A 17,500-nucleotide genomic window follows, 5' to 3' on the forward strand; every position below is an offset into this window, starting at 1 on the left:
GATGTGTGTGTAGCCCTTCTGCGTGTCAGATGTGAATGTAATGCTCATATAATGTTGCAGCTGCTCTACTTTTGGGCTGAAGCTGATAGGCTCACTGATGTCAAACAGGTATTTTGTCTGTTTTAGGGCAATATCTGCTGTCAAGATCCATCATCTGTGCCCAGGTCTTCTGCAAGCCATTATTATCGTAAAGCTGCCGATGGTATCAAAAACAACCCGTGTGCTCGATAGCCAATCCACCATTACCTCCATAATTATCTTAACCTGAGCCGCACGCAAGACCTGTCAATGAGGATCTGACAGACCGCATGACAGGACCTGATTACAAGATGACAAACTGCTCTGTTCAAAGACCAGCGCCAGTATACGGATGTGACGGGAAAGAAGTAAAATTGAAGAGGGAACAAGGGCTTTTCAGATGTGATCTTCAGCAGCGAGCAGGTCTGGTGTCTGAGGGCGGCACAGCGCTGAACAATCTGGCAGAGACTTTTTAAATCGGCAGCGTGCTAGTGCTGTTTGCCTCAGGAAACCTCGTAGGTAGAGTTAAACTAGATAAACTCAGGGAGAACATCGTATCCCACAACACGCTATAGGGGGAGGTGTGAGGCTCAGAGCAGCAGGGACTTTTTACACCCATTAAACTTTAAAATGAAACCTACACCCAGAAAAAACACTTCCAGTCTTACTTTGCGTTTCCTCTTTGGTAATGTGCAATAATAGAGTAATTTATTGTCAGAGTAATAGTCCCCCTCCTTTTTTACAGCCTGTTTATGTACAGAGTGGAGTCATGAACGTCAGTGTACAGACGTGTGTCATGAGTTGAGGTTGCTGGTTAGAGGCTTTAAATACCCGAGGGCACAAGTGTAACGAGACTCTGGTGTTCCTTCGCTGTTAACCTTGCAAGGTGTGGTTTGCCCTCAATACGTTAAAAGAATGCAGGCTGATACGTGAGGATTCATTTTACATAGCGCTGCAGTGTGAAGATGGACAAGTGAAAGCTGCATAAAGGGATGTTTGATGTCACAAAAATGGCTTATTTTTAACTAAACGTTCCAGATGTATAATATTTTCACAATAGATTCAATTGAATTCTCATCATTCCTTCATTTGTTTTATGTTTGTTTTTTACTTTTGTCAACATGCACCTCAGACAAATGTTTGACATTTGGTTTCTGTATCAACATTTCAGGGGGTTTCCGGCTCTCATGATCAATTTGGGAAACAGTCCAATCTCAAGGGCCCCGTTAAATGAAAGCTGTATTTGTCCGTAACAAGTCGGCAGTTCAGCATCCTGGAGTGCAAAGTCTCTCCCTGCTGCTTTCTTGTCTAATGGGTTTGTGTGTGTGCTTGTGTGGACAGAGACGAAGAGGAGGAGATGTTGCTTTGTTTATATTAATTAAGACTCTAATGGAAAGGTGTGTTCCAATTGAACTGGTTTGTGCATCTTTGAACCAGCTGAGCCTGAAGGTGGGGTGCGTGCATCCTGAAACGAGGACACGGAGAGCTCAATCTTAATTTTAGGATTAAACAAATTTGCATTGATCCGCCAAACAGACAAAAAGCAAAAAGCAAACAAAAAGCAAAACGTAAACTAGATCAATATTAACTTTCCGCCCCCGAAAACAATATGTTTTGGCAACGAGAGCAAAGATTGGGGACATGACACCTATAGAACAATAACAGCATGGTTAAGGCCAGTCAATATAAGACACTTTAAAATGATTAGATTGCTGATTTGAAGTAGGAGACGGGATGTGAAACCGCGCCTCCCGTGTTTAAGATGCTGTCAATCAAAAGTAAATGTCTATTGCAAGCTGTATATGAACATCATTTATTGAAGAAATCCTCCTTGCTTTGTGCCTTGTGTTTGATTTCTTTAGATCCATAGCTGTATCCGACCCATTCTATTTGATGTGTAACAGAGAAAATGTTAATCGACAGATGTGCTTGAACGACAACCATAATACATACATAATGTTGCTAAATAATTAAATGTGCCGGCTGGACAGGAATTTGGACCATGGAAGGATTTTTAACTATGAAGCAGTGGAGAGGAGAGACTTTGTGATATGAAAAAAAGGGGAGCAGATCAGTGATCCTATCTTCATGAACAGGAACATATGAGCATAACAATGGTCATTTAGCTTAACAGTGGCCAACATTTGAACATCAGCTGTCTGTCACTGGCTCGCCTCGTCTCCCATGTTGCACCACTTAAGAAATGTATTGAGCTGCAATGCTTTTTTTTATCTCTCTCAATAAAACCTGGACATCCTCTCGTCCATTAGCTGCTTATCTTTGAGAGGGTTGCGGGAGGACTGGAGCCGACCCCAGCAGACGAAGATGGGGGAAGGCTGACATGTTGTTGACACGGCGCTTTGAGTGGTCGAAAGACTAGAAAGGAGCGACATGAATGCAAGTGCATTCGCCGTTCACTATTTACCACATTCACACATTTACAGTTGTATGTTCATTCTTGCTGTTGGAGTAGAGACGAATATTGAGACCTACGTCTCAACAACGTCCACAAATGAAAGATGAAGGTCTTTCATTTAGTCAGTATCATAATATACTTCTTTACCATAAGACTCTGTAAGCTCAGGCTAGTTTGAAGAAAGTGCAGGAAGGGGGGTACTCTTTTTTTTAGACTGAGACTTGTGTTTTTTGAGATGGGTCTCCATTTGTTTTGAAATTATAGAAAATGCAATAATGTTAGTTTCCCTTGTGTGTACATCACTCGGACGAACCAGCAAAAACATTGACGACTTGAATTCACATTACCTACCAGCTGTAATAATAACCTGGATATAATTATTATATAATGTAAAATATTGCCAGACCACAAAGTAATTTAACGACTAGTTTAATTTAGGCTCAAAGAAAGTATTTGTTAGTGTTCCTGAAGGAAAGACTCTTATTAAAAGTAGCAAGGAGTAAAACAGTTTGTCTTTGTTACTGTGCAGACGGTTGAGGTTTGGTGACTGAGATGATGTGTGTGTGTTGTCAACCACATAAAGACGATATGTAGACACTGTATTAATATCTGTAACACAGCCGTTTCTTGTTTCATTGCAGCTGACCAAGGCTCCGGTGTGTGAGTTCTTAGTTTGGTTCATAATAGAGGTCTCTGCTCCATGTAGTTTAAGCTTGCTTTGTACAGAGGATGTGAAGGAGGTGGCTGTTCTACTCTCTCTTTTTATGCTGGCTTATCAAAAGAGGTTTCTGCCTCAGTCATTTTTCTAGGTCAGGGGAGCTCCTTCTGTGCAAAAACCCTCCTTTAGTGATGAGGCATTGTACCCAAGTAGTAGCTGAAGATTGCGACGACACTTTACATTGTTTTATTAATGGTTACTTTGCAGAACACATTAATATAAGTCCTTATAGTAAAAAGAAAAGGACAGGGCTTTGTTTCATTATTTTTCTTTGTCTTTTACAGATGAATAGTGGATCTTTCTGTATTTTCATGTCTGCTTACATTACGAATTTACGCAACACAGTTTTCATCTTCAATAAAATGGCTCTGTATTTGTTTCTTTAGTGGACCCGAGGAGGTGGTGGGCAACTGGTCCGCACTAGGTTTTTCCAATAGAGTGTTCCGACGAGGTCAGCGCGGATGGGACTTCAGAAAGGGCCTGGTTGGGAAAAGGAGTGAGAATGGACAACCTTTCTGACTTCGGGGGTCCCTGTCCATCCAGCCGCAGGGAATGGGAGTGAGTATTAAAACAAATTAGCTTCACTTTGTGATCTTTATTGTACTTCTGCTCCATACACACTACTTTATGTACATATTCTATATTGTGCAAATAGTTCTTCCACCTTTCAAGTATTCCCAATTAAGATGTTGCATCAGTAGGATGTATATGTATGAAGGGTGAAATGAACTTGAGCTAACATTTGAAACGGTTTTCTTTATGGATTGTAAGAATTAATCGGTACATATTTAATTATTGGTTAATTATTAATAGCGTCTAAAATACAACATTCATTTCCTTGGTGAAGCTTTATTATTTATACTTAGATTAAAATAACCCAGCCTGTTGTCACTCAACAACACACTCTGAACCCGACTTGAACCCAACAAAGAGAGTCATGTTCGGGAGCAGAAGCCTGGAGGCACACCTTGAAATTGCTTATCTATGGCAACTCGCATACCGGCCGGTTAAAGTCTTTTTTGGAGGAGGCTGTTTACATATACCTCAGTGCTTTATGACTTTATGGTTATGTCTGTTCCCATTGATGAAAGTCCACACGTGCCGTTCTGGCCTCAGATAGTTAACCTGCATGAGCAGCAATGTGTAAAAACGATACCACGGGCTGCTGATTAAGCCCTCTGCTCTTTGACAGAACAGGTGTCCTCTCACACATAAAATGGGATTCCACATGTTAAACATTGCTGCCATATTTCCCGTCGGTATCAAACGGCGTCAGCCTGAGTGTGCACAGGCCAAATATAGAGTAGGACGTTTACATGCCACAGTGACCTGTTAAATGCGGCAGAAAAACAAGGCGCTTCAACTGGGTTACCAGGTTATTCGAGTGTGTTAGCGAAGTGCTTACAGATATGGGATCAGAGTGTCGAGGTTAATCTCCTCAATGTGTCTGTTTGGCAGAAGACATTTTGACATGTCACTTTTTGTCACAAAAGGTGTGCGGGTGTAAACGACAAAATAAATGACGGCTGAATTCCATTTAGCTGCTTCGGTTGCAGGGTTTTGGTGTGGTGCATGCTGGTTCCCTGTCACACTGTCACGGCTGACTGAGGCACTGTCAGTGTTATTATATCACAGTAGGAAAATAACATGTTATTTTGCTACTGTGACGAGTCTAAACGTCCGCTGTGAAAAGGGCCTATTGTGAAAGGTTCAACAATGTATCATGACAACTTATAAATATGCCACGCTATTATCTGAGGACAATGTGAAATCATCAAACACATTTACCCCGTACGCCTGTGTTTTTCAGCACCAACAGCGGCGTGGACGATTTAATGGATGACGATGACAAAGACAGGGCAAAAAGGTATGTTTCTCGGAGAAATACATTCTTAATTACATGAACCTTGAATATGCCAGAATGTCCTAAATTTGTAACTCCAGATTGAAAGAGTCACCTCATTTCACGAAATTAACATTTTCTCTTATTAAAGCTGCATAGGTGTACCAATTCTTGGCGCAACATTAACACTCATTTGAAAGCTTTTGGCCACCTGTTGGATATCCAATATTCCTCCAACTCCTTCGGAAAATATGCTTCAACTTGCTAACATAGTTGTTCTGCTGTCTGCTGTGTAGAAGGTAACGCACAGTGGGTTTGTTTGCCCGCTGCCAAAAATTATATTAATGAAAGACTTTGATAAATCCGAAAACGGGAGCTAAAAGAGGCTTAACAGCTGCAGAGTTGGTTAATAAGAGATCGTCACACGGAGCGACCGCTTTCACACGACACCAACATATTGATGTTGGCTCAAATCAAGTTGAAAGCAACAGCTGGTACAAGCTGAAACCAATTAGGGAGGGAATCAAGATGAAAATGTACAGTGTAAATTGAACCGCATAGTTCTGAGTTATATTGCTGTGCTGCTCTCTCTTGTTCCTGTCTCTCTCCCCGTTTGACGTCTGTCTGCAACTGACTGTGTCCCTGTGGTCTTGGCGAGCTTTTGTTTGGAAAAGCAACGCTCAGTCTAAACAGGACAAGGACGCATGAACTGCAGGTGCTTGATTGGCCGAGCTTCCACCTGCGATGTCACTGATTCATAAATGTTCTCTTGTGTTGGCCGCTGTAGGGCTTCTCGTAACAAGTCGGAAAAGAAAAGGAGAGACCAGTTCAATGTGCTCATCAAGGAGCTGTGCACCATGCTGCAGGGTCAAGGCCATCCGCGCAAGATGGACAAGTCCACCATACTGCAGAGAACTATTGACTTCCTGCAGAAACAGAAAGGCAGGGGACTATATACAGCATGTATTCCCATTTATATTAGACACACCTTTATTCAGTACCCCCTTCACTTCCATCATTACCCAATAATAAACTTCTGACACAGTTTGCTATACTCAATCCTCGGCCTTGTCTTTTTCAGACATCACTGCGCAGAACGAAACGTGTGATGTGAGGCAGGACTGGAAGCCCTCGTTCCTCAGTAATGAGGAGTTCACTCAGCTGATGCTGGAGGTAAAGCTCAGGAGGATGTGTTTGTGGAACAGTCCGAGTTGTGGAACAGTCCGCATTGATGAATCATGTCAATAAAACAAAAAGGAATCCCTCTCCCTTCAAAGTGTGGTGGTAGTAGAGGAGGCACTTAGAGGCAAATAGGGAACAGAGCACATGTTGTAATGCATGTAACTACCACAGATAATGATGAGTGCAATTCTTCATTTATGCGTTCACACCTTATGGCCACATCATCAAAGTGCCCCATTTCTCCCTCTTCCTCCAGGCCCTCGATGGTTTCTTGGTGGCATTAACTACAGATGGCAACATCATATACGTATCTGACAGCGTGTCTTCACTCATTGGCCATTTACCGGTAAGTGAAGAGGCCGAAATAAGTGACGAATGCTGCTTGATTAGAACAATATATTTGACCTGCTCTGATAAATGTATATCTGCAATTTATCTGATCTGATCCAGGACATGTTGGAAGTAGACATTTCATATTTGCCTCGATGTTCCTAAAACACGTTTACAACCACGTCAAGATTTCAGTTTGTGGCTTTTAACTTATTTCCGGTAATGAATGAATGATAATGAATAACATAAATTACTGTATGCGCCGGTTCAAGCTGCCACGAGCTCTGATGCTTAAAGTTCATCTATCCTTTTGCACCAGTCAGATATGGTGGACCAAAATATCTTGAATTTCCTTCCGGAGCGGGAACACGGGGAGGTGTACAAGCTGCTATCATCCCACATGCTGATGACTGACCCCACTGCTGCTGACTTCCTTGACAGTGAGTGTCCCACCGGACGGCCTCTCCGCACACGTCTGGCTTCTGTCTGTCTCTTGTCTGTCTCTTAACGCCACGTTGTATCTGATTGTCTCTCATATCAGGAGGTTACAAGTTCAGTTTGTGACACAAATATAGTCAGCGTTGACATTATTCATTTTTAGATCAAAGATCTGTGTCAGAAGGCTTTTGTCTGTCACACAAACTATACCCGACTCATGACGAGCTCTTTTCCGAGTTCAAACTCTTTAAATTTAGAGCAGGTTGCCGAATTGGGGTCCAAAGTTTATTGAATTGTGTGGATCTATGATTAGCCCTTTCGCTAATAATAGGAGCTAGCTTAGTATCATAGTTAAGACTTTAAATCACTGTTATGTTAGCACAGTAATCCAAAGCAGTGTAGTATATGGGGCTCAAGACACTGACCTTAATCCTGTGTTACTATTGGGCTTTTCTGAGAAAGAGAGATGGTGCGGAGCGAGTGTCTCGGCCTATACTTAGAAGCCTAAATAGAAACTGTCCCGGAGCCATGTCTGGAGCCTTCTCTGTGGCACATTTCAAAAGAGAGATCCGTGCTTTGTCTTTCCTGCATCAAAATGATTGGCTGTCTTTCAAGCAACATTTCTGCTTTGATGTGAATTGAAACATTTTGTGAAAAGAATATTTCTATAATACACATAAAAGTGTATTCAAGTGGTCAATTGGCCTTCCCACTGAAAACTAGTTGGATTTTTTAACCTCTGTGGAATAATCCCGCCTGTAGCTGCTCGCAAATTCTGCACTTTAATGGTAAATAAAGTCGAGGTCAACCCTTTGATCCCTCTTCAGAGAGTTGAAGCTTAAAGTTAATTTGTCATTCGTTCAAACTATAAATCTGCTTTTTGACTCCGCCAATGGATGGACATAATGTATTATTGAACATTAAAACATAGCATTATATAATAACCCTAAATAAATGTTTTAATATTTGATAGCCGAAATTAGCTATTCAGTTTTGGTTACAAATTAATTGCATTTTTGTCAAAAAAAACACAGACATGATCAAGGAGCCCCTCATTAGGAGACACTTTGTTATAAAGAAGAAATGGTTGTTAACCTTGAAAATCAAATCTGCTGTTTTTCAGGCGAGGCACATATTGAATTTTGCTGTCACCTAGCCAGAGGTAACATTGACCCAAAGGAACCGCCGGTGTACGAGTACGTCAAGTTTGTGGGAGATTTCAAGTTTCATAACAATGGTAAGGATTTTTATTTTCTCTTCTTTATTTTAAAGACTTAAGATTCAGTACAATCTGTAACTTTAGTGCAGTTAAGCTCAATTCTCTTAATCTGCTTTTACCGAAAGTTACTGTGAGGAACTTTTAACTAGTTGGTAAACTGTCTCGACTTAATACTGATGACTGATGACTCTATATGACCTACATAAGTAAATGAGAAGATTGGATATTTCTATAAGTTATTTTTAATGCTTTTAATTGGAGCCACCTGGTCGGCAGATCTTTGCCACATTTCCCAACAACGACGCCGCGCTGCTTAGTGAAGACCAAGGCTGCGCCGGGCAGACTGTCAGACCCTGCTGCAATAAAATGAGACGTTCTCTAAATGGACCCCAGTGCTTGGAAACACTACCGCTTTTGTCCACAGGGGCCGGCAAAATCAACACAAAGTTAAAGTTCCTTATCGTAGCTTTAACCAACTGAATGGAAACAGATATAAAAGCAAGTTATTTTTCATGGGATGGAATTGAGATGGATGTCACAGCTGACGGTTTTCTCCATTCATCTCGCCTTCTTTCACATAGTGCCTACATCTTGTAACGGGCTCGATTTGACGTTACCAAGAAGCCTTCAGTCATCGCTGGAGGAGCAGGTCTGCCTCATTGCTACTGTACGATTAGTCACTCCACAGTTTGTTAAGGTAAGCCCGGATGTTCACATCTTGTGTCTTTCTTTCAGAGGTGGTGGGATTTTGTGTGAGGGATCATATTCATTTTAGTCCATGCAAACTCTCACTATCTGGAGATTTCTTGTTGCACAATGTGTGCCTTCCAACAGATTACATCATTAAGATACATCTGATCCCAGAGGGGCTCTCTGAGCTGAAATCTAAACACAAGTTATTGAAGCAAATGAAAGTCCTGTAACCTTTCTGAGATTGTGTTAATGTCACATATCCCAGTAACAGTTGAACATTGAACTCAAACCCTGTTCTAAATCTCCAAGCCCAAAAAATGCAAGTCTGGCAGGTGTTTTTATTGTAACATTTTTTTACTCGCGCATTTTTCTGCCTTACATGAGAAGAAAGCGCCAGAAGAACCAGATCTTTTGGACAGGCTTCAACTCTCCCCCTCTACTTATTCCAAAATGTAAAAGACTCTGATTGCATTGATTTGCCAGATGGAGTAACTGTAACCGTGTAGTCTGCATCATATGACACATCTTTCCCTCAAACAAATCTACTGCAAATACTGGTTTTAATCTGTAGTTTCTTTAACTCTACGCTTGACGTATTTTGTTATTGTTATTTTACTCCCACAGACTACTTTCAAACAAATATGATTGAATGTAAACAATTGTCAGGCAAGTGCTACATACATAGCAGTAGGAATGTAAAGGGTTAGATCCCCTCTATATTTAAACGGACTACATTGTATTTGTGAAAATGTCTTAAACTGTTATGTATGAACAAAGTGGTACGATTTGAAGACAAGACGTGATGAATGACTTCTACCTGCTTCACATTAGAGTAGCTGAATCTAGTAGCTGGATCTAGTAGCTGGATCTAGTGGAATCTCCCAGCGAAAAGAAAATATTATAAGACTGCTAATTCCCTTCTTTGCTGTAAAATCCCAATCGTGACACACTGTTATTTTCGTTTAGGATCTGTGTAATGTGGAAGATCCCTGTGATGAATTCACATCCAGACACAGCCTTGAATGGAAGTTCCTGTTTTTAGATCACCGGTAAATGATTTGTATGATTCCTTCTCCTGTTAATTGGCAGCGTCGCTTTTTTTTCGCAATAATTTGTCTTTCTCGCATGTTCATCGTCTCCTTTTCATGTTTCAGAGCGTCACCGATCATTGGATATTTACCCTTCGAAGTTCTTGGAACTTCTGGCTATGATTACTATCATGTGGATGACTTGGAGCTTATAGCTCAGTGTCATAAGCAGCGTGAGTAACTGTCGCTTCTCGGTTTCCAACCGCCTTCCCCACCACCGCATCCACCAATCCATCTCAGAAAATATGGGGACCAGGTTTACATTCAGTTTTTCCTCTCCTCAGTAATGCAGTTTGGAAAGGGTAAATCCTGCTACTATCGCTTCCTGACCAAAGGTCAGCAGTGGATTTGGTTGCAGACTCACTACTACATCACTTACCACCAGTGGAACTCCAAGCCCGAGTTCATCGTCTGCACTCACACTGTTGTCAGGTAAGCCTCGTCGAATGTCTGCACAGGGAGACATGTGTGCACTCTGTCAGTGTCCTGAGATTAGGGATGTGTGCAAGGCATTGGTCGTCTTAAAATAAAAAAATTTAAAAATGTAGCTTAATGTTGAATTAGATATACACTCACACATACTCTCTCCGTGTGCTGTTTTGTCAGTTATGCTGAGGTGCGAGCTGAGAGGAGGAGAGCGTTTGGCTTTGAGGAGCTGTCTCCACCCGAGGTTGCTCCCTCTTCAGTGAAGGTGAGCGTTATGTTCCCTTTTACATCCAGTGTGTGGCGCTTATTATTTTTCATCTTCAGATCTGACCCTCGGTGTTGAACATCTCTGTGTCCCAGGCTCAGGAGCTGTACTTGGACATCTGCTCCACACTGGACCCTCCGCAGGACAGGAACAGCGGCGCACGTTCGGTGTCCTCCCACAGCTCCCGGAAGTCCTCCCACATGTCGGACTCTGCATGTGAGTCATCCTCTGCTCCCTAAAGGGCTAACTCACTCCACAGCAGGTCAACATGTACAGAAATCCTGCTCCCATGAATTGCTGAAGGAACGGCGGTGTGATTGAAATTTAGCGGAGAGAACAGGATTCTCTTCTTTGGAGAATTTACACACGGTGAGACTTTCTAAGGCAGCAAAGGAAATGACTCCTGTTGTTATTCACTGCAGCATCAGTAATAACACTCAATGGGTCAAGAGTAATAACAGATCATCCTTTTTCAAATTCAGAATACAATCTTTCGAATAGATTTAAACCTGACAAATCCTACAGTTGATCTGAGCGGACTTTGTTTTCTGTAACTAAGCAGCAGAAGTCCTCCGTGTGTGTGTGTGTGTGTGTGTGTGTGTGTGTGTGTGTGTGTGTGTGTGTGTGTGTGTGTGTGTGTGTGTGTGTGTGTGTGTGTGTGTGTGTGTGTGTGTGTGTGTGTGTGTGTGTGTGTGTGTGTGTGTGTGTGTGTGTGTGTGTGTGTGTGTGTGTGTGTGCGCGTGCGTGCGCGTGTGGGTGGGTGACGCTGCACCTATGATGAAATGTTTCCAAGGCTTACTTTAGCATGCCCTGTTTGTTTGAGCCTCCATTCTCTCTGACTTTAGCTGCTCTTCCGCCCACCGTCGAAAACAATTCACTTCCATCTGCATGTTCATGACCGATACACAGCGGCAGTAACAGACTAATTACAGTTGCTTTTCATTAACATAGCTGCTGCTGCTGCTGCTGCTGCTGCTGTCTTCCCACACAGAAAAAAACAATTTCACTATTTCCAAAGACAAATTCGTAAAAAACGGTATCTGTCAGAACAATAGCTTGTGGATGGTTTCTCTAAGCTTATTCATTTTGCGACGGCTACGATGAAAAAGCATCCGCTGAATGCATCCCAGTTTGTGGGTTTAAGTCAGAGGCAGAATGTTGTTGCAATCTGGGGCTATTGTTATACAACCACAAAGGAAATGCATTTCACCTCAGAGAGGCTATAGTTACTCTGCTTAGGGAAAATGAACAAAATCCCCAATTGATTCAAGAATGCGAAGTTCATTGCCGTTATTAATACACTAATGTCAATTATAATCACATGATTATTTGGTTTTCTTCAATAGAGACCACATGTTTTTTGATAGAGCAAAGAGTCCAATCTTTAAACGAAGGTTATTGGATTTAAGCAAATATTTAATGAAGCTGTTCTTTCCCGGATGAGCACAGCTCTGAGAAATAAAAGATAAATAATAAAGTGTATCCCACTCACAACCCACAACTTGAAGACTTTAGTTGTATCATCCCTTTGTTTGTAGTTATTCTTTAGCTGTTATTTGACAACGAAAAGCAGTAATGATGACCTAGCTGAACACATCCTCAGTCTACTATTATCTAAGTGTGTTTAGAGATGACCTGTCTGTCTTGCAGCACCTAACTCCTACACAGAAGCCTGCACGCCATCATGGCAGTCTGCTTCCATTGGGACGGAGAAGACCTCTGCCAGACTACAACCTAGTAGTTCAAAGGTCAGTTCACAAGGTTTACGTGTCTCTGTCTGTCTTTGGAGACAAGTTGACACAACATCATGTCACAGATTGCAAAGATTTAGTGTAAAACGTTGTCATTTTCCCTGTAGAATTTGGCACAAAGACAAAATTCCTTTGACCTCGTGCCCCAACTGAGCCTCTCCCTTTCTCCCACCTGCAGCAAGCACTCCACAATGGTTAGTGCTTCGACTTCTTCTCCTGCCTGTTGCCTTCCTCTCCTCTGTGTACAATGTCTTATTGTTACGACTGGTGATGCTTTGTGTTCATTGCATCTGTTGCTTGTGCCTTTGAGGCCATATGTGTTATAAAAATCAAGTGAGAAAGACGGTCACTCACATGAATAAGCCATTATACGATTTGTGCTATAACTGATGTGCTCACATGCTACGTTTACTGAGAAAAGAAATATATATAACAGTACAAAAGAAAACTTGTCTCATGTCTGTTGCTTTTTTGCATCCTGTCTTTGCAGCAGCAGCCACAGCCACAGCCACAGCCGCAGCCGCCACCACCACCACCGCCCATGTATCAGCTGCAGCAGCCCCAGCTCTGTGTAATGAACCAGCTGAAGGAGCAGCTGGAGGAGAGGACGCGCATTCTGCAAGCTGACATTAAGACGCAGCAGCAGGAGCTGCACGACATTAAGGAGAAGCTTCACCTCGCTAATCTCCAGGTAACACTCCCATAAAGAACTATCCATGGCATGGCGCACTAAATAAAAAGAAGATAGCTGCAGACTTTAATCTAGATATAAAGAAAAAGTTTGGCATTTAAGTAAGAGCTGTTAATGAATTTCAGCATCGTATTATAAGCTTACATTACCAAACCCCTCAGAGTGATGGTGGAAGGGCCCCACCAAGAGGCCGGCCCAAACCAGCTCAGTCTAAGTACTCTAACCACAACATAACAAGCACAGAGAAGAGACTCTGGGAATGTTGTCAGGCTTGTCACGTAAAGACAAGTTGTCACACGTCATTTCCTGCTGGATGTGAAGGCGACCTCAGACGAGCCGGGATTTAAAACACAAACGCACATTTTTGTGCAACAGATTAACAGTTAGCCAATCAGAATTAAACCGTCCCTGACTGTCCTTCCCTTACCAGTGTAAACTCACCTAAATATAAATACATCTAAGGCATTGCAGACACACTGCTGTGCTGTTAAACACCAAACACAATAACTAAATAGAGTTTGTCTTTTAATAATAAACAATAATTTTCTAGAAACATCCCTGTGGAAGCAAACTTCCAATTCAAATTAAATCTAAACTTTAAAAAAAAAAAAAATTTTAAGCAAACGAAGGATAGAATAATATTTCTGTTTATGTGTGTGTAAGATGTTGTTACAGCAGCCTATCCAAAATGACTTTGGCCAGGCCCAGCAGCAGCAGCAGCAGCAGCAGCAGCAGCAGCAGCCCCCCCAGCAGGGATCACGGAGGGCGGCCCAGCAGAGCCAGGCAGGGTTGACCAGGCAGCACTCGGGCCACTCTAAACCACCGTCCTGCGGGGCCCACAGTTCATCCCCTCACTCAGTCCTGAGAGCGATCAGCTCACCCTCAACACAGGTACAAAGCCTACAGAAGCATGCACATCTAAAACAATCTGTCCTGTAATGTTAAGAGGAGAAATATTGAATCAAGTTACCTTCAGTCATTAGCAGCTGACGACTGGTAGCCTGCTTCAGTTCTCACGACAGACACCACAGGAGACAGGTTATGGATTCAGCCGTTAATGTCAGTCTGTTATTTAAAGATATAAACATCACAACAATAACGGGGGTTATTCATTTTGACAGCCATATGCTGCTTGCAGTTGGTGCTTGTTTGCACTGTAGTAAAAAGACACAGACACCTGCTGGTGGTGCAATTTCATTCAAAAATACACCTGTTTTCTTTTCTTTTGCCGACTTATTTTGGTGCAGGAAGTAAGTATCTGCACATCAGATATTTGCTTAATGTTTAGTTTTTGTGTTTCCTTTGTTTCAGCAGCTCCAGCAGAGGATTGCACGGAGCGGGCCGGCGCAGTCGGTGAGCGTGCCCGTGCAGACGAACACGAGCGTCACGATGCCTTTCTACAGCAACCCCATGATGTTCTCTCAGACCAACACGAGGTCTCTGCAGGACGTGAACCAAAGACTTACAGACGGCGAGTTCAACCAAGATGGGCAACTACGGTGAGAGACGATCCGTTTCACATAACATGTGAAATCCAGCCATTTCAAACCACAGATAACATTGGCAGTATGGCATAAACTATGAGAAATTACCAATTATGCCATCAGCTTTATGAATAGCGGATGCAGTTGGCAGTGAAAACATCCTCCTTCAACTAGTTACCACCTTGTTTTTTAAGTGGTACTACCTTAATATTCTTCATAAGAGGAACATGCTCTCTGAAACCTCGCTTCGAGGGTTCTGTCAGTGACCGATTTCATTCCCTGCAGCATGCTCCTCAACCAGCCGATGCAGGCGCTGGTTCCCGCTAGCAGTGTCACCTCGCAGCCTTCCCAGTGCAACACGGGCATCTCCCAAACCATGTGAGAACAGTTTGATCACACTGCACACACACACACACACCTTTCTGTTTGCACGGTGCTATTTCACATTGTGCCTAAGTTCGTCGTTGTGCCCTCCAAACAGATACACCTTGGAGCAGCAGATCATCGCCCCGTCGTTCTCCATGCAACAGGTCAACTGCAACGCCGTCCTCGTCCCCTCCCCGGTCTTCACGTCCCCCATAATGATCCCGCACAACAGTTTCATCGCAAACCAGTCCCCGTCGGCCTATCAGACGCAGCCTCAGGCCTCTCAGCACTCCCTGCAGCTACAGCAGCTACAGCAGCCCCAGCAGTTCTTTCAGGTACGACGTCCGTCGGCTGTGAACTGTTGTCCTTTGTCTTCTAGACTTTTTACTACAATGATATATGTGATGGCTAGTTGCATAATGCAGCTCAGTTTAATAACCAATGGCTTTATTCTAACTGATTTATGATAATTTCAGGCATTACACTGCACCTAAATTATTGGTTACCACAGCAACAGGCTACTGTGTAATTCTGTCAGAGATCCGTGTTATTTTCTATCGCTCTAAAACCTCGGCTTTGCAGCAAAGCTCTGATGTAATCTAAAATTCGTTAGGCCACATAAATAATTTTCTCCAGACTTGTTTGTCACGCACAAGTCACAAGTCCATGTTCCATACCCAAGATTTCATACTTTTCTTGTGAGAATTAAATCTGATATATTCCTCCTTCTGTGTGCGGTCGGATCATCGAGGAGCATGTTGCCGTGTGCTGAGGACAACATCACGTCTCTGCATCGGGGCTTCAATTCACTGAACTATTTTTCCACCCTTCATTATAACAAAACTACAGCCAGTTAAATGTCAGCACAACCTGCTCTTGAAAGGAAAATGTTACTGCGCTGCTGTAACTGTTGCTTCATTAACTCTTGGAGGACACACAGTTGGTGTCATGGTCCTGGGTTCGTGCATCGCCTGGTTCCTGTTGAATTCAATGTCAGGCGGTCTGTGTTTGTTACGGCTGGTCCTCGGTCCATTCCCCTGAGTTCATTTGTATTTCTTTACCTCTGGTCTTATTCCCATCCGGCTCTAGTGTTGTTACATTAAAGCTGGCTTGTTGTTTAATTCCACCTGCCTGGGCTCTATTATTCGTACCTGGCTAACGTAGTTAGCTGGATAATTTTCCGGATGAGATTACACAAGTCAGGCCTTTCGGTTCCACGAAGCAAGTTCGGCAAAATCACCATAGCAACACATCCAAAAATGTTTAGTTTATTTGCCTTTGTGCTGTTAGAAAATCGACGCTTCACCCTTTTAAAGTCGGACGGGCACGAGCAACTATCCTGAATACTGAAGTCTGGTTCAAATTAACGAGATTGTTTGAGCGCGGATCAGCCTTTGAGAAACCGGGATAGCCTGATTTCAATCATCGTGTTAATTTAAGCTGGATAATAAATGATAATAATTTGATCGACTTAGTTGAACCATGTACGAGAAATAGGGCCCTGGTGTCCTTCATTTAGGTCCTCTTTGAAATCTGGAAACAGTTTTTGTTTGCATCATTTTGGCTTTTGCTAATTACCCTCTTCATGTGGGATTTAACTTTTTAAGCTCGAAACCATTACAACATTAAGGGCTGTATTAATTTTGGTATTGGAAACAAAGTAAAGTCATACTGATGATGGCTCGGTCAAACTTGCTCCACTCACATGTTTAACTCCCTCTTGAGGTGATGGCACTAGTGTATACACTGCTTATTATAATAAACAGTTCTTTTGTGTCTCCAGATGGCTCAAGGACTTGTACACGGTGGATCTACTCCAGCCTTCTTACACACCACTAATGTCCCACAGCAAAGCACTGTGGGATACATCCAGCAGCAGCAACTGCCGCAGGCGCAACAGCAACAAAGGCAATACCAACATTCCCAAAACCAGACTGGCAGTGTTTCAGACTTCCGAAATATGCTGACTCGGTAGTGCGTTGGCACTGCGTTAGAGCGCCGAGATATCCCGCTGTGCCGTCGCCGCGTCGGCGGCAGCACGTTGTGGCATTTGGAAGTGAAAACCCAACGTCAAGTTCTGCCCTGGAGATGCTTGAAAGTGGAAAACCGCTTCTAGTGACCTCGCTGTCGGTTTCTGGCTGCCCGTTCAGAGGAAGGGGGGTCCGGTTTGTCCCCGGAGTGAAAACCACCAGCAGAGGCTGCACTGACCGAACGTCATGTGCAGGGATCCGAGGAGAGTCTGAGGGGCTCGGCCTCCATCAGCCGTCAAGCGGTGAAACTGCTGGAAGAAGTGGATTATCAAAGCTCTCGATAAGACATCATCTGAACAAGTTTCCTTTAGTGTTTGCACTTTTGTCCCGCCCCCTACAAAAAGGTAGAATATTTACTTTTGCCCCTGAATTAATGTTCTACTTTCCTGACTGATAACAGCTCGACACCCCTCCCCAGTGACAATCATCCCCCCTGCTCCAGTATAAACGGTTCATCTCATCAAAGAGTTTTTTGATCGACCTCGATGTTTGTCTCCGCTAGCAGACGTCCAACGTCGCTCCCATTCTGTCCTCCAAACAAT

At 43.0% G+C, this 17,500-nt stretch overlaps 1 protein-coding gene across 1 annotated transcript in view; it reads left to right on the forward strand.

The window, feature by feature from the left end:
• The window catches only part of npas2 (neuronal PAS domain protein 2), a 34,886-nt gene that overhangs the window by 17,110 nt on the left and 276 nt on the right, over positions 1-17,500 (forward strand). Inside the window, exons 2-22 of the mRNA XM_034550990.1 lie at positions 3,539-3,710; positions 4,963-5,019; positions 5,783-5,937; positions 6,077-6,168; positions 6,434-6,523; positions 6,827-6,947; positions 8,069-8,182; positions 8,746-8,861; positions 9,824-9,906; positions 10,012-10,118; positions 10,230-10,377; positions 10,552-10,636; positions 10,732-10,852; positions 12,287-12,384; positions 12,495-12,581; positions 12,878-13,078; positions 13,742-13,969; positions 14,390-14,577; positions 14,848-14,940; positions 15,044-15,263; positions 16,712-17,500. The exon at positions 16,712-17,500 is cut by the window's right edge and continues 276 nt beyond it. Coding sequence (XP_034406881.1) covers positions 3,655-3,710; positions 4,963-5,019; positions 5,783-5,937; positions 6,077-6,168; positions 6,434-6,523; positions 6,827-6,947; positions 8,069-8,182; positions 8,746-8,861; positions 9,824-9,906; positions 10,012-10,118; positions 10,230-10,377; positions 10,552-10,636; positions 10,732-10,852; positions 12,287-12,384; positions 12,495-12,581; positions 12,878-13,078; positions 13,742-13,969; positions 14,390-14,577; positions 14,848-14,940; positions 15,044-15,263; positions 16,712-16,903 — 2,652 coding nt within the window. The 5' untranslated portion in view covers positions 3,539-3,654 and the 3' untranslated portion in view covers positions 16,904-17,500. The remainder of the gene's footprint in view (positions 1-3,538; positions 3,711-4,962; positions 5,020-5,782; positions 5,938-6,076; positions 6,169-6,433; positions 6,524-6,826; positions 6,948-8,068; positions 8,183-8,745; positions 8,862-9,823; positions 9,907-10,011; positions 10,119-10,229; positions 10,378-10,551; positions 10,637-10,731; positions 10,853-12,286; positions 12,385-12,494; positions 12,582-12,877; positions 13,079-13,741; positions 13,970-14,389; positions 14,578-14,847; positions 14,941-15,043; positions 15,264-16,711) is intronic.

This window comes from Cyclopterus lumpus, chromosome 14, assembly GCF_009769545.1.
Source record: "Cyclopterus lumpus isolate fCycLum1 chromosome 14, fCycLum1.pri, whole genome shotgun sequence".
Lineage (NCBI taxonomy): Eukaryota > Metazoa > Chordata > Actinopteri > Perciformes > Cyclopteridae > Cyclopterus > Cyclopterus lumpus.